Source organism: Cajanus cajan, chromosome 3 (genome assembly GCF_000230855.2).
Source record: "Cajanus cajan strain Asha chromosome 3, NIPB_CcT2T_4, whole genome shotgun sequence".
In the NCBI taxonomy this organism is placed as follows: domain Eukaryota; kingdom Viridiplantae; phylum Streptophyta; class Magnoliopsida; order Fabales; family Fabaceae; genus Cajanus; species Cajanus cajan.
The window spans coordinates 71,298,351-71,314,553 of record NC_138519.1 but is presented as its reverse complement, the minus strand read 5'-3'; the positions used below and the strand labels follow the sequence as shown (position 1 = coordinate 71,314,553).

The 16,203-nt window shown below is 28.8% G+C and overlaps 1 protein-coding gene across 1 annotated transcript; it reads left to right on the top strand.

Annotated features, from left to right (window-relative positions):
* The first annotated feature begins 10,899 nt into the window (after nt 1-10,899).
* On the top strand, nt 10,900-11,542 carry LOC145956443 (transcription factor KUA1-like). The gene is made up of 2 exons (XM_083072041.1): nt 10,900-11,177; nt 11,266-11,542. The coding sequence occupies exons 1-2, from the start codon at nt 10,900-10,902 to the stop codon at nt 11,540-11,542; spliced, it is 555 nt and encodes a 184-aa protein (XP_082928167.1).
* Nucleotides 11,543-16,203: the final 4,661 nt, after the last annotated feature.

The window sequence follows — 16,203 nt, the reverse complement described above, 5'->3', positions numbered from 1 at the left end:
AATATTATAACATATTAAAAAGAATAACATAATGATCAAAAATAAAATTTATTAATTTTATTTTTCAATTTCTCTCTTATTTCTCTTAAATTAAATAACTAAAATTTTACTTTTTTTTATACATTAAAATTAAAATAAATAAAATAAACGACAGAAACTAAACTACTCCGTACACATTCTTGGATATCCTTGTTAAAATGTGTAACAATACGTCATAATTCTTACCTTTAACGACTCATCAACAGACAATGATAATAAAATAAGCAATTAATTAGTGACTTAGAACTACATGCATACTGATACGTGACTGAGTACTATACACCATGCATATAAAGTAAAATGACTATACAATTATATGCAATATAAGTACAATAATATAATAAAAATAAGTTGTACAACTTAAATTGTCGATCAAACAATTATTTAAACAAAGTACTACACAACAATAGCGCAAAAACATAAACAACACTCCACCATTTGCCTAATGACTTCCACTTTAATTGCATCTCATACGTACCTATCCTTACTTTGTTCCTATACTAGGTATGACCAATGACTCATTGTAATTCAACCATATGAAAACATGCAAATGTAAGTTAGAATTTAAAAAAATCAACATACATATAACATAGGGGAGAATAAAAGAGTATATAATCATTTCTTCACATTTACCACATATACATCTTACAACACTTTCAACATGGTCAACATATACTCTCTCAACAAATTAACATCAACTCCTTTTAACAAAACATTTACACTATCAACACAAACAACTCAGTATATAGCAATCTAAATGCTAACTTAAGCAACAAACATTAACATCTCACAACTCCACACATCAACTAATTTTCATCATAGATTAGCACCGCACATGAACAACACAATTTAAACAATACAACATATGCACAACACAACACGACAACTACATGTGCATTGTCACACATTTCAATTAAGAGATCTCCTATAATATAAGTGAGTAATCTAAGTGACTTAACCCTACCGAACTAATCAACATAGATGATCTTTTTCGGACATGTTAGATCAACAACAAATTTGGACATCAATCCACAATACATACATGATTTCTCAGATGTCGACACTTGAACTAGGAAAGTCTGGTTCCAATATTAGGAATAATATAGTTGGATATAGTCGTACCACAACCTTGACATGCATTACCAAGTCATATATGGAGTTAGGCCACTAATTATTTGCATGAAATCACACAAACATTCTAGTAATTGATGAGGGGTGGTAGCCCTCGACTTCATACCTTACTCCACATTGACTAAGGGTCTAAAGAAGACTTAACAAAATCCACTTCAAGAGTTTCATACCTACTCAAGGAGGGTTTTCAAATGTTAGTCTCCTAGAGCACCAAAACAAGATTCTCTATATGGGATCTTCAACTTTCTAAACAACACCCTCTCCTTTAGTCCTAAGTCAACTAACATGCTTTAATGCCTGCAACATTTTTAGCACCAATACCTCAACATATATCTTCTATACACATTACCCCAAGTCAATGCATATAGAGATTAAATTGTAATATTCTCAAATTTTTACTCTTCTTAAGATAGTAATCTAAATTTTTAGTTATTATATATATATATATATATATATATATATATATATATCTAATAGAGAATAAGTAAAATATTTTATATAATTATAATATTAAATTTTTATTACAAAATTTTTAGTAAAATAAAATAGAATTTATAATATTTATTCACAATTTAATTATTATTATTATTTTTTTTAAGACTCTTAAATTTAGTTAATATATATATTTAAAATGAATAGGTAAATACTAGTAGGTTATTTTTATAAACTATATATATATATATATATATGTATGATATCCAATTATATTACAAATATTTATAATAGCTTATTATAATTAGATAACAAAACAATTTATTATAAGGTAAAAGACATATAAAATGGAATGATTCAATTGTTTGTGCAGTTATGCATAGAGGCTATATGGTATATGTCACATGTTCAACTCATGTTGGGTCTTTATATATATCTATTTTAGTAATTAAATAAGTTTTTTATTCAAAATATATATATACCTATACACGTGCAGTATATAATGTACAACACTATCTATATATATATATATATATATTATAATAATAATAATAATAATAATAATAATAATAAATAATAATTTGCAGCGCTATCTATATATACATATGCAATAATAATAATTTATACGGAAAAGGCAGTTACATTATATAATGTGCAGTGCTATATATATATATGCAATAATAATAATTTATACGGAAAAGGCAGTTACGTGGGCAGTTACGTGTCCCTGGTGCATTGCCTTAGAAATGAATTTACAGTGTCCCTGATTTACAGAGATAAGAATAACTACGTGTCCCTGGTGCATTGCCTTAGAAATAAATTTACACAGAGATAAGAATCAAATAGAAATTATCACAAATCAGAACCAAACGGAGATAAGGTGATCAATACATGCCTATAAATAGGGGAGATAGTGAACGGAAATTGTGTGAAAAGAAAGAGAGTAAGGTAAGGACGAGGAGAACTTTATCTCTTTAAAATTTTATCTATTACTATGTTTATTTATTTGTTATTTTCTATGTGTATTTATCTAGTGAGGTATCCCTAACCTCATTTATTTGCTTAACCTATGATTATTTTTATCCATAATAATTATTAAGATGTTCATATTTTATATTGTTTAATTATTTCATAATGATTATCATTATCATTTACTTGATTGGTGTTCTTTAATATATTTTATTTACATAAATGTTATTTATTTAAAGCTTAAATAATGATAAATATTCAAATTTATTTAGCGTGATTGTTTTTATAATTAACTATAATATAATTTTGTTAAAATATTTTTGACTCGTTTTGTTGTTATTTTTTCACGTATTTAAAGATAAATATTATTCTATGGCCATAGAAGATAAAATTTGAATTATTTGTAGCTGGAGGTTTGACCTTGGAGATTTAAATGAGTAAGGAGTTAATATTAAAAATCATTTTGTTGGTTGATATTATAATGCTCATTTATCCTGACTAGTCACTGCAAGTGTAATTCAAATTTTTATATGTATATTTTTTTGTATTAACTATTGCTACGCATGTTATGTGATTATAAATATTTCTTTAAAAATTGTTCTCACTCCTTATTTTTCTTGTTTAAAATATTTAATTAAATATGAAAAATAGATGGATCTACTAATCGTACCAGGCCCTTTCACTTCCGTTATTATTGCAGTTTTTTCGGGTACCAGTTGGGGTATGCACGCATATGCAAATGCCGTTACATTTCAGGGAATAGGAATATCGACTTTTGTATTTTCACCAACCCAGCAAAATCCCGTTTTCATAGATGGCCAAATAGTAGTCACTTTTTATCTACCTCCAACAAATCACGTTAATTCAATAGTGAACTTATATCAACCCGATATGTAAACACTATATAATTAGTGTAAGAAATAAGTAGGTTATAAGTATGTACATTATTGTAATTTTTTTTTGTTTAATAAATGATGCAAATATAAAGTGCTATATGTAAGCAAGTTTATAAAAAAAAATTCTTTTGTTTTATGTATAATAATATTAATGATATAATGTACATAAATATTACATATGTATAATATTGGAATTAATATTCACACGACTAGGCGGTTACATTTAAATCACACAATCATGTATAAAATATCAATGCTTAACAATTCATCCAAGTATAACATATAAATACTCAACAATTCATTCAATAATAACATACCAATACTCAACAATTCATTCAATAATAACATATTAATTGCTTATTCAATACTCTAACCATGCAATTTATAGCATATCAATCATGCAAAGCACATCAATGCTCATCACTGTTTCAATTATACAAATATAGCATACCAATGCTTATTATCATCACTCTACATACAACATATTCATTATCATTTAGCCATACGACAACTCCAACATCAAGTGTTCATCACCCAATTCATCCATCAAGTAAACAACCAAATCAATTAGAAAAGCAAAATTTTGACCAAGTCCCCACATTGAGCATGTAGTCTCGTGCTCAACGTCAACCTCCTAAAGGTTCACCTAGTTCTCACGCTAAACGTGAAACTCACGCTCACCCTCAGCTATATTAAGCATGAAATCTCACACTTAGCCTCAACCTTCTAGAGGCACATCCCAATTCTCACACTCAACGTGATAACTCATTTATAACATAAATTTCAACATGCAACTCCAATTAATCATAATCATAAAATTCTCACACCATACATGCTTCAAAAACAATCAACTTGATTTCACCCATTCAATTCCAACCCAAGAAACACATTGCTTTTAAATGAGGATTAAATCAACATGCAACTTGTTTTAATTCAACAAAAGAGCATTCCTAGCTTCGCTTACCTCAAGATCAACCAAAAACTAGGAAGCAAGGAAAAGATAAGTTTCGCACCACCTCGAGATGTTTCGCACGGATCACACCTCTAGATTCAAGCTCCTACACACCTAAATCCGTAAATAACACAAATCACATGAGATTAAGGGAGAAGCATCACTCTACAAGAGAAGATTAAGAGAAGATCGAGACTCATAGGCGATAACACTTCTCTATAGAATTCCTCTAAGTTTTTGAAGAATTGAACTTATGAAACTCAATTCTAAAACAAAACCACAAATACTTCTCCCAGATCAAACTGAACCTATGCCTAGAGAAACCCTCAACACTACTTAAAAATCATAAGAAACCATCATATTTTAGAGTTCCTTAACACAGAACAACACGTTAACGCAACAACCAACGTAAAATTAAAACAAATATGACACTTTACAACTCGCTATGCTATAGTAACTCGTTTGTTGTTTGGATCAGAAAGGGAGACGAAGGATGTAATATCCTAATGTTTTTAGAAAACAATATTCTCAACATTATTATTAAGTGTATTGAAATTTTTAGTTATGATAATATAAATATATATATATATATGTATATAAGAGAATAAGTATAATATTTTCACAATATATATATATATATATACAAATTTTATTATAACATTTTCAGTGAAACAAAATTATAAAATATTTATTCCTAATTACATAATTATTATGATCTATAATAAAATAAAATCACCTAATATTTATAATTTTATTATTATCTTAAATCAAATTCTTAAATTTTAGTTAGTATATTTAAAATAAATTACAAAAACTTGCATAATTAAATAATGAAAGATAAGGTATGCAATTAACGTATGAAGTGATGTGGTGTGTGGTGTGTGGTGCATGAAGCATGGTGCAGTAAATGTGAAGGTGTGATTACGTGTATATAGTGACGTGTATGTAGTGACGTGATGAATATATATGGGAGTTGCTACTGTACTCCTGATAAATGAGGGGTTTTGGTACTGTAGCTAATGTGTATATGTACACATCATCTAAATACCATGTCAAATACCATGTCAACCTTTTAAATAAAAATTATTTTATATTTAAATTTTTACATTATTTATTTTTAAGTTTTTATTAATATTTTTATAATTATACGATCTCCTCTCCCCTCCCTCCGTCTCCCACCTCTCCCTCTCCCCTCCGTCTCCCACCTCTCCCTTGCCCCTCCGTCTCCCACTCCCCTCCCCTCCCCTCCGCCTCAACCTCTCTCCCTACTTCTTGAACTCCCTCGCCACAGCCATTTACCACTCCTCCCTCCCCTCCTCCTCCGCCCTCCACTATTCCCTCCTCTCCACCGTCGACCATGACTCCTCCAAGGTTACCTTTGTCTCTGACGACATCCTCGTCCTCCGCGGCACCATCGGCGTCAACCTCGGCTCCTCCGACGCCGACGCCGTCAACCAGAATCTCGTGGAGGAGACCAACCGCATCCTGGCCGAGATTCGCTCCGACGCCGACCCCAACGACCCCGACGACCGACGAGCAAGCCCCCTTGAACCCTAACGTGACCTACAGCCTGGGCCCCAAGATCCGCAATTGGAACGAAGAACGCAAGGCTTGGCTCCTCCAAAACCCCGAATACCCTAATTTCGTGAGAGGTAAACCCCGCATCTTGCTCCTCACTGGTTCCCCTCCCAAGCCCTGTGATAACCCTATTGGGGACCATTACCGCTGAGAGAAAGAAACACGAAGCAAACATTTCAAAAAAAAAAGAAGAAGAAACACGAAGTAAACACTCTGAAAAAATATTAAAAAACGTGAATTTCATTATAATTGACGTGGATATTGAATTGTAAATAATTATAAAATTATAAGTGATTTGGATCACACATCATTGACACGTCATCGACAGTACCGGTACCCTTCTTTTACAGAGGGTACCGTAGAAATTCTCTATAGTGTGTGGTGCAGTAAATAGGTGCAGTAGCTAATATGTGTGTGTAGTAAATACGTGTAGAGTGTAATATGTGCAGTAGATAATATGAGTATATAGTGACGTGATAAATATATGTAGAATGTGTTAATGTGTCCAAGAATATAGATATACGTGGCAACAGCGGGTATATATATATACTTGCAGATACGTGGCAAAAGGCTTCTATATATACGTGGCAAAAGGCTGGGTAAGTAATGAACATGTAAACAGCATATGCGTAAGTATTAAGTATTCATGTAGCAAAATAACGTAAGCAGTGAGATAAGCATTCTAGTACAGAAAATTTATTACAGATAAGAATATTTACTGAGCAGAATGGGATAAGAATGTTTACTGAGCAGAAAATTATTACGGGATAAGTTATCTGAATTTCGTGAAGTAAGTGAGCCTTCCATTCCCTATAAATAGCCCCATTACAGTAAATTGAGAGGCACGCAGCAACAGAAATAGAAATAAAAGAGAGAAGAGAGAACGAGAGAAAATAGACGCAACGTAAGAAAATAAAATTCTGATAAGTGTGCATTTCAAGGTAAGGAGAGGAGAACTTTATCTCTTTAATTTTATATATTCCTATGTTTATTTATTTATGTTATTTTTATCTAGTGAGGTGCCTTTAATCTCATTTATTTGCTTATTCTATGTTTATTTTTATCCATAATAACTATTAATATGTTCATATTTTATATTGTTTAATTATTTTATAATAATTATCATTGTCATTTAATTAATTGGTACTCTTAATATATTTTATTTAAGTATATGTTATTTAATTAAAGCTTAAATAATGATAAATTCTCAAATTTATTTAATGTAATTGTTTTTATGAGTGATTATAATATAATTTTGTTAAAATGTCTTTGACTCGTTTTAAAGATAAATATTACCCTATGGCCATAGAAGATAAAATTTGAATTATTTGTAGCTGGAGGTTTGACCTTGGGGATTTAAATGAGTAAGAAGTTATGATTAAAAATTCTTGTGCTGGTTGATATTATAATGCTCATTTATCCTGACTAGTCACTGTAAGTGTAATTCAAATTTTATATACATTGTTTAATATTAACTATTGTTACGCATGCTTTATGATTATAAATATTTTTTTTGAAAAATGTTCTCACTCCTTATGTTTTTATGTAATATAATAATTAAATAAATAGATGGATCTACCAATCCTACCGGGTCCTTTCACTTCCGTTATCACTGCAGTCTTTCCAGGTACCAGTTGGGCCATGGACGCATCTGCCAACGCCGTTACATTCCAAGGAATAGGACTATCATCTTTTTACTTTTCACCAACCCAGCAACATCCCGTTGTTATAGACGGTCAAATAGTAGTCACTTATTATCTCCCTCCAACCAATCATGTTAACCCAATAGTGAACTTAAATCAACCTAATATGTAAACATCATATAATTAGTATAGGAAATAAGTAGATTATATGGATTTACATTATTGTAATTTTTTTTTTGTTTAAGATAAGATGCAAATATATAAAAAGCTATATGTAAGCAAGGGTATGAAAAATAAAATTTTGGTTTATGTATAATGATGTTAATTATATGAAGCATATTATTTTATGGAAATTATTATTAACACGACTAGACGTTACAAAGGATTTTAAAAACTAATTTACCTTTGTATTCGTATAATCTTAAATTTAAAAACATATCTAAAGATATTTTAGATATTATACTACAAATGTTTTAAAATCCACCCTCTAAATCTTTCTAATATTAAAGGGGAGTTAAAATTTGACTAGAAGATATTTTGCTCCCTCCCTTCCCCTTCATTCCCCTCCAACCAAACACCATGTAAATAAAATTACCTTCATTATATTTTTTAGTAACTTTTGTCGTTTATTTTTTATTTTTAAATATGTCATGTCACAAAACTTATCTCCCTAGTATTTACTATCTATCTCATATATATATATATATATATATATATATATATATATATATATATATATATATATATGTATATATATTATTCCTATTTCTCATTTGAATTAGAGACTCTCTTTTAATAACTACAAATTATCTTATATTCACTAGTACAAAATATACATTTTACGTCAATTATTTTAAGGGTTTTACATCGGAAAAACCTCCAACATCGAAACGGGAGACGTAAATTTACGTCAGTTGCGAAAATCGACGTAAATTTACGTCGGACATGACAAGGTCCGATGTAAAAAGTTGTAAAAAAATAAAAATACTAAAAAAATGACTGCAAGCAGAACAGGCCGTTCTTCAAGCAGAACGGCCCGTTCTGCAACCCGGACTCGGCCACTTCCTTCTCCAGCTTCAAAAACTCGGAATGCAACGCAAACATCACCTTCTTATTCCCGTGAACACACTCAGCAGAAGACGCCACCTCATAGAACCTCCTAGAAAAACCCATGACCAACGCAACCGTCCGAAGAAGAAGAACATCATCACGCGAATCAACCTCTTCCCCAACCTTCCTAAGCTCTAGATGAGGTAGAACTTGTCGAGGCGGAGGGCGTTGATGCCGAACCACTCGCGGTGCATGGTGGCTCCGACTGCAAGGGCAGCCACGATTTGAGGAGGAGGCGGAGAGATTTCTCGCATGTGACCTCCATTGCACAACGCACGGGAGAAGGAAGTTTTTGAAATCTCCAGCTAGTGTAAACCTTATTTTAATGGGCGGTCCTGTGGATTATTTATGTCAGACACAATGCATAGCCGACGTAGATATTAAAATTTACGTCGGACCCTAGGAGGTCCGACGTAAATAATTTAACTAAAATTATGAAATATGTCACCGCGTTTTTATTACGTTGGGTGTTTGTATGTCCGACGTAAAATAGGTGACGTGGTATACTAATTTTCCACTAGTGCTTATAAAAATCATTGTTGAATAATTGTCTTTTCTTTATTAAATAAAATCACTATCATTATTTTTTAAGTAAATTACGTTACCCTCCACTAAGGATAAGAATATTACAATGTGTTTCCTTCTTATTTTGAACTCTTTTTTCCTGGGAGATGCAAATATTAAAATATCTTCCATTCGTATTTTAAAATATAAAATAAATTACAATTTTATCTTTTATACATATATGAGTATTATACTATCAATATCCTATTATATTAAAATTAAGTCTTAAATATGATTTTAGTCCTTATAAATCGAAATGAAATTTTTAATTTATTTCTTGTAAATTTTTATTTTTATTTTTCACCCCTTTAAAATTTGAAAACATAATAAATAAAATACTAATTTAGTTATAATATATTTCATTATTAAATAATAGAAATTATTTTTATTATTATGATTATTGATAAAGTTTTATATTTTTTCTATAAGGATATTTACGAAGAATCTATTATCCAAGTTTTTTTTTATCACGCCCCACTCCTTCAAAATTTAAGGTATTTTTAAAATAAAATTTTAAATTTTAAAAAACGTCAATCTAATCATGTTAACTATTGGCGCCAGGTTCATATTATGAATTTTAGTTGATATTTTTGAATGATAATATTTTTAAAAACTATATCCTCTTTTATCATGTTTTAAATTTTATTTTTTTATTTTTTATTCCCTCCTAATACTATTTTTTAAAACTTAACTTTCAGAAACTGTTACACCATAAAAAAATTGAAAGATTTAATTAGATAAATAAAATATAAAATCAAATGCCAACTAATTAGTTATAATCTATCTGGGTAGTTATAATACATCCTATTGGAATTCGCTCTTTATAAATATTTTGATAGCTTTCATCTTAGAATTTTTCCGATCTAAATATTATGATAATTTAGTTGCATTATAAATGTATTTAGTTTAACTCCTTTAAACTATTTAATAATTAATTAGAATATTATGACATTAGTAAATTGAGAATGTCCAAGTTTAAGATACGCGGATGAAATTTTCACTCTCTATTTAGGTGGATATTTTATTCAAAGTTAAAAGATGGAACTAACTAACTAAGTATAATTCTTATTATCTATTGAACGAAACATTAGATTTAACGTATAATATAAAACTTTCATTTTGGCGCCATATTTTGAAACAAAATATAAGTCGGAACTCTCTATAATGGATGAACTATACTGTGAAAAAGACTAAAATTCAAAACTACGAAAGAAAGAGTCTTGAAGAGTAACTGAGTTTGAAGTCTCAACACGAAAGAAAAAAAATGTCTCAATTAACTCAACAATACTATCACAATGGTGGGAAGGGTCTTGACCATGCTTTGCAGATTATTGAAAATAAGTTGATGAAGGATGACCTAGAAGAGCAATGTGAGAATATTGAACATTACAACATATTTTTCAATGACTATCATCAATTAATGATGAGTTTACAAGAACAACCGTCCAACACCACCACTCAATGCAAGGAATATATTCATTGGACTCAAGAACAACATAGGTATTTTTTCATTGTTTACATTCAAAGATGTTTTCTCATCTATTATGTTTAAATAATTAACATTACATTTTATTTCATTTGAAAAATGTCTCAATTACCTAGACAACACTATCACAATGGTGGAAAGGGTCCTGACCAAGGTTTACAAATAATCGAAAATGAGTTAATGAAGGATGACCTAGAAAAGCAGTGTGAGAATATTGAAAACTACACCATGATTTTCAATGACTATCATCGGTTGATGACAAATTTACAAGAACAGTCATTCAACACCGTCAATCAAGTTCTTATCAAGTCATCGGAAGACTCACCATTGTTAGTTCAACGCAAAAAATTTACTCGTTGGACTGATGATGAACATAGGTATTTTTTTCATTATTTATGTTCAAAGATGTTTTCTCATCTATTATGCTTAAAAAATTAACATTACATTTTATTTCATTTTTTATAGGTTATTTCTGGATGGACTTGAGAAATATGGTAAGGGAAATTGGAAAGAAATTTCAAGATATATTGTAACAAAATCTAAAAGCCAAGTATCTAGCCATGCTCAAAAGTACTTCCTTCGCAAGAATGCACAGAAGAAAAGAAGAAGTATCCATGATACAACCTTAGAAGACATAGACAGAAAGGTTTCTTCCCGTATTTATCAACAAAATCGGGTTCTTCCAACTCCAAATTGTGCGATGCAGCCACAAAATATGCAACAAGCACAATATATGTCGTAGAATTCGATTTCTTGTCTAGATCTTGCAATGCAACAATTCCAAAAATGCAATAAAGACAATACATGTTGCTATTCAATCTCCAGAAATTAATGATTCATCAATTCCGTTGAATAGTTATTTTAAAAATGACTTTTAAGCGTGAAGCTTGCTAGAACCTTCATGTATATATAGTTTTAATATTTGTCACGTTATGTAGAAATGGTTTTTTATTTTTGTGGAAAAATTAATATTCTTGATGCAGTTGATAGTGTGTGATTCTTGATAATGACATGCATTGTTGTTTCAACTTTCAATCATGATTAAACCATAATACCTTTATTAAGAAGTGAAGTTATGAGATTTGGATGCAAATATGGGTTATTGGATGGAATTTTATTTAGTAATTGTAGAAGGAATGAAAGTTTTTGAACAGGCTAAATTGAATCCATTTCAATGGGTTCATGCAACGACACACAAATTTGACATATTTGCATCCCCACTTGATGTTAACTTTTACTTACTACTAAATACGGAATAAAATTATATTGTGTAGAGTATTTATTTTGTGTAGTTTTAATTAATTACTATTTTTGTGATGAATTTTTTTATTATCAATATCATTTATATAGCAAAAATAAAATAAAATTCACCTACTAGTTACCAGTTTGTTGACTAATCTAGTCATTAATTCTTCTTGTCTTTTTTGTTTTGTAAATTTGAACCTTTTAAAGATAACGTTTTAAAGAAATTAACCTATCTTCTTCTTTAGTTAACTTTTAACTTTTGTATTTCTAATTTCTGTCCAAATACTAAATTTTATAAATTTATTCAATTTTAATTTTTAGTACGCCGTGATAACAAGTTGAAAATGTCTTTTAAGATTAATAGAAATGCAGTTCATCTCAACTTAAAAAAATAACAACAAATTACAGTACATTTACCTAATTATTTACCCCGACCAGTATGTTCATTGTTTTCAAAATTAGTTCATCCTTAATTATAGGCTAAATTTATTTTATAAAATTAAAAGGCTTAATTGTTTTTTTGATCCCTCAAGTATTGCAATTATGCAATTTTGATCTCCAAGATTTTAGTCGACTAATTTTAGTCCTTAAAAAATTGCAATAATGTAATTTTAGTCCCTCAAATATCATAATTATACAATTTTAATCTTTTTCATTAAAAATTTAATAATTTTAAATTTTTAATATATATATATATATATATAATATTTTAAAAGTATACAATTATTTACTTATTTAATTTAACGTATATTATAATTTTTATTAATGTATCAAATGATATATATTTATTATTACTAAATAAATAAAATTTATATATTATTAATATTTTAATATTACTGATAAATTAATATCAATAATATTTTTAATATATTTATAGATAAACTAATAATTTAATAAATATAACTTAGTATATATTAATATACTTTTACAAAAATATAAATATATTAGATAAGATGTGTATATTTTTAATCAATATGCTTATATTTTTGTAAAAGTATATTAATATGTAATAAGTTATATTTATCAAGTTATTAGTTTATCTATAAGTATACTACTAATATTATTGATATTCATTTATCATTAATATTATAAAAATAATAATATATAAATTTTATTTATTTAATAATAATAAATATATATCATTTGACGCATTAACGAAAATTATAATATACGTTAACTTGAATAGACAAATAATTGTATAATTTTAAAATATTGTATGTATATATATATATATATATATATATATATTAAAATTATTAAAATTTTAATGGAGGAGACAAAAATCACGTAATTATAATATTTGAGAGACTAAAATTGTTTAATTAAAAATTGAAAGACCAAAATTGCACAATTTCAATCCTTTAGGAATTAAAATTAGCCAATTAAAATCTTAGGGATCAAAATTGCACAATTGCAATACTTGAGGGATCAAAAACCCAATTAAGTCAAATTAAAATTAAAATTTGATCTATTATTTATTATAAAAAATTTTATAGGTCTAACTTAATCTCTTTTAAAATTTGACTTGAAGAGATTTGGCAAACGTATTTGTCGCACAAGTATAGTTAGTAGTTTATTGTTTCTCCAAAGGACTTGTGTAATACATGACAATCAATACAATTAATAACTAAATTAGACAAAAAAAACATATTCCATAAATTGATATTGGTTTATAAAAGAAATAAAAACTATGTAAAAGAAAAATAAAGTTCTTTTTAGTATTTTATCAAATATTTAGAAAGCAATTTAGACTAGAAATGATATGGTATGCAAAAGAAATCTCACAGTCGCAGTCTCCTAAAGGTACATCCCAATTCTCACATTGAGTCTTAAAACTCGGAATTTTCAACATTAATGAAGAACATGCCCAATTGCCATGAACACCACCCAACCTTCAAATCCTCTCAACTTATGCAATAATCCATGCATCCAACCTCAAAATGTTCCAATTCTATCATCATACAACTCATAAATCAAAGGAGAATACACATGCATCAACAACACTTCAAGAAAATCATCAATTTCTCAAATTTTCATCAAGAACACCAAACCCCAAATCCCCTTGTCACCCAATTCAATTTGATCAACACAACCATAAATCTCAAGAGAATTCAAGCAACATGCATAGACAAATTCATCAAGAGTTGAATCCTAACTTCTATTACCTTGGATTACTCGAAAACCAAAAAAGGAAGAAGGAAAGGCAAAGCTCTCCGAGAATCTATCATACGACAACCTTGACTACAGATTCTTAGCCTCCAAGCTTGAATCTTCAATCCAACACCATTTCTCAACTAAGGGAAGGATTTAGAGTGTTTTTACAAAATCAGAAGAAGGACAAAATCTCTTTAACTTCAAAGCTTATATCCCTTTAACTTCTCTCTAACTTTTCTAAGGCTTAAGAAAATCATTATATATCTTTATTAAGCTGACTAAATTTAACTTTAACTAAGATCATTTAATAAATAATTTAACTCTCAAGGAGCTTCCAATCCTCATAACTTTAAAATAACAATAATTACAATAAAGAAAAAATTATATATATATATATATATATCATATGATCAATTAAAATGCCTAAAATATGCGGTGTTACAAAATGTTTTAAGATTAATTATAAAATTCTTAAATATTTTTACGGTACAGAAATGGAAGATTATAAAAGAATTTTGTGATTCTAAGTTTCTAACAGTTATGGTCTATCAGTAAAGTTAAAGAATTAGAAAAATAAAATAAAAATAGGAATATATTTCAAGAGAAATTGTATGATATCCATATAAGCACCAAGGTTGTATCGTATCAAGCGTTGTTAAGCGTGTTGGGCTACTGGTGCATGCTACTTTGATTGGCATTGACAATACAAGCAACCAGAAAGTTTAATAAAATTACCCCTAGTCAGTAAATCAAGAGGACGAGGAATTGACATAGTGTTTGACCTTGATCACTGAACAAGATTATATTGTGAAGAACATGTTGTGATATATAAGTATGAGGTAGTGATTGAAACGTATATCTTTTAAGGTTGCTAAGAGAAAAAAAAAACTATTGCTGTGAATTTAAAGTTGATATTTATTTAGTTAAAATTTTAACGGGTTTTGTGACTGTTTAAATTATAATATATGTCTAAATTATAAGAAATATTATGTAAAGTGACATGTAAAAAGTGTTATAATAAGTATAATATATGTATGTATATATTTATTTGACATACAAATATATATAATTTTAGTATTGATTTTAAATAAAATTTAACAATATATTTTGTATGTCATTATAGTTTATATCCACATTTTTAATAATATATCAACATATATTATATTTATTGTATGTGTAAAAATAACTTTTAGTAATACATATCGTATCACTATAAGATATATATCACTATATAATAATTTTGTTATACCGTGAGAATGTTATTACTAATTGATGTAGGACCAATAGTGTTGTTTAATAATGTGTTTTTCATAGATTGAGTCATAATTTTTTACAAGAAAAAGTTTAATTTCTATGAAAAAATTTCATGAGTTGAAAGTTGAGATATTATTTGTTTGTTATGAATTGATGATCTAGATGTGAATTGCTTGAGGGGTGTGTAAACCCATTATTTTGGACTTATCTGATATGTGTATGGAATTGAACTATGAGATGTTGTGTGGATATGATTATGATTTTGACTGTGGTACCTCACATCAATGACCAGGGATGGCACGGCCCCTGGGTAAGTGATGCTACAGGGAGGGCGTGACCCTGACATGATGTGGGATGAGTGAGGCAATTAACCCGTATCACTTGTGTCAGTTGTGGCGTGGTCTTGACATAGTGTTAATTATAAGATTTATGTGGATTGTGATGAATTGATGTGATTATGATTGTGATGTGATTGTCTCACATTATGACTAGGGGTGGCACGACCTTGGGCGAAGAGATGCTATAGGCGTGACCTTGGCATAGGGTTGATTGCAAGATTTGTGATGATTGTTGTGATTGCGAATTGTGACGTGATGACGATGCGCGATTGATAAAGTTATGATACATTGAAATGTTTATGAATATTTTGTTAAGTATCGAGTTATAATGAGATGACATGTTGTGTGTTTGTATGTACTTTTCATATAAATGTTTTATTTTCTCACCGTACAATTTTGTGGATGTTTTAGG

Coding starts and splice junctions, on each gene's coding strand:
- LOC145956443 (XM_083072041.1), top strand. CDS start 10,900: ATGTCTCAATTACCTAGACAACACTATCACAATGGTGGAAAGGGTCCT. Junction 11,178..11,265: donor TGGACTGATGATGAACATAG/GTATTTTTTTCA, acceptor CATTTTTTATAG/GTTATTTCTGGATGGACTTG.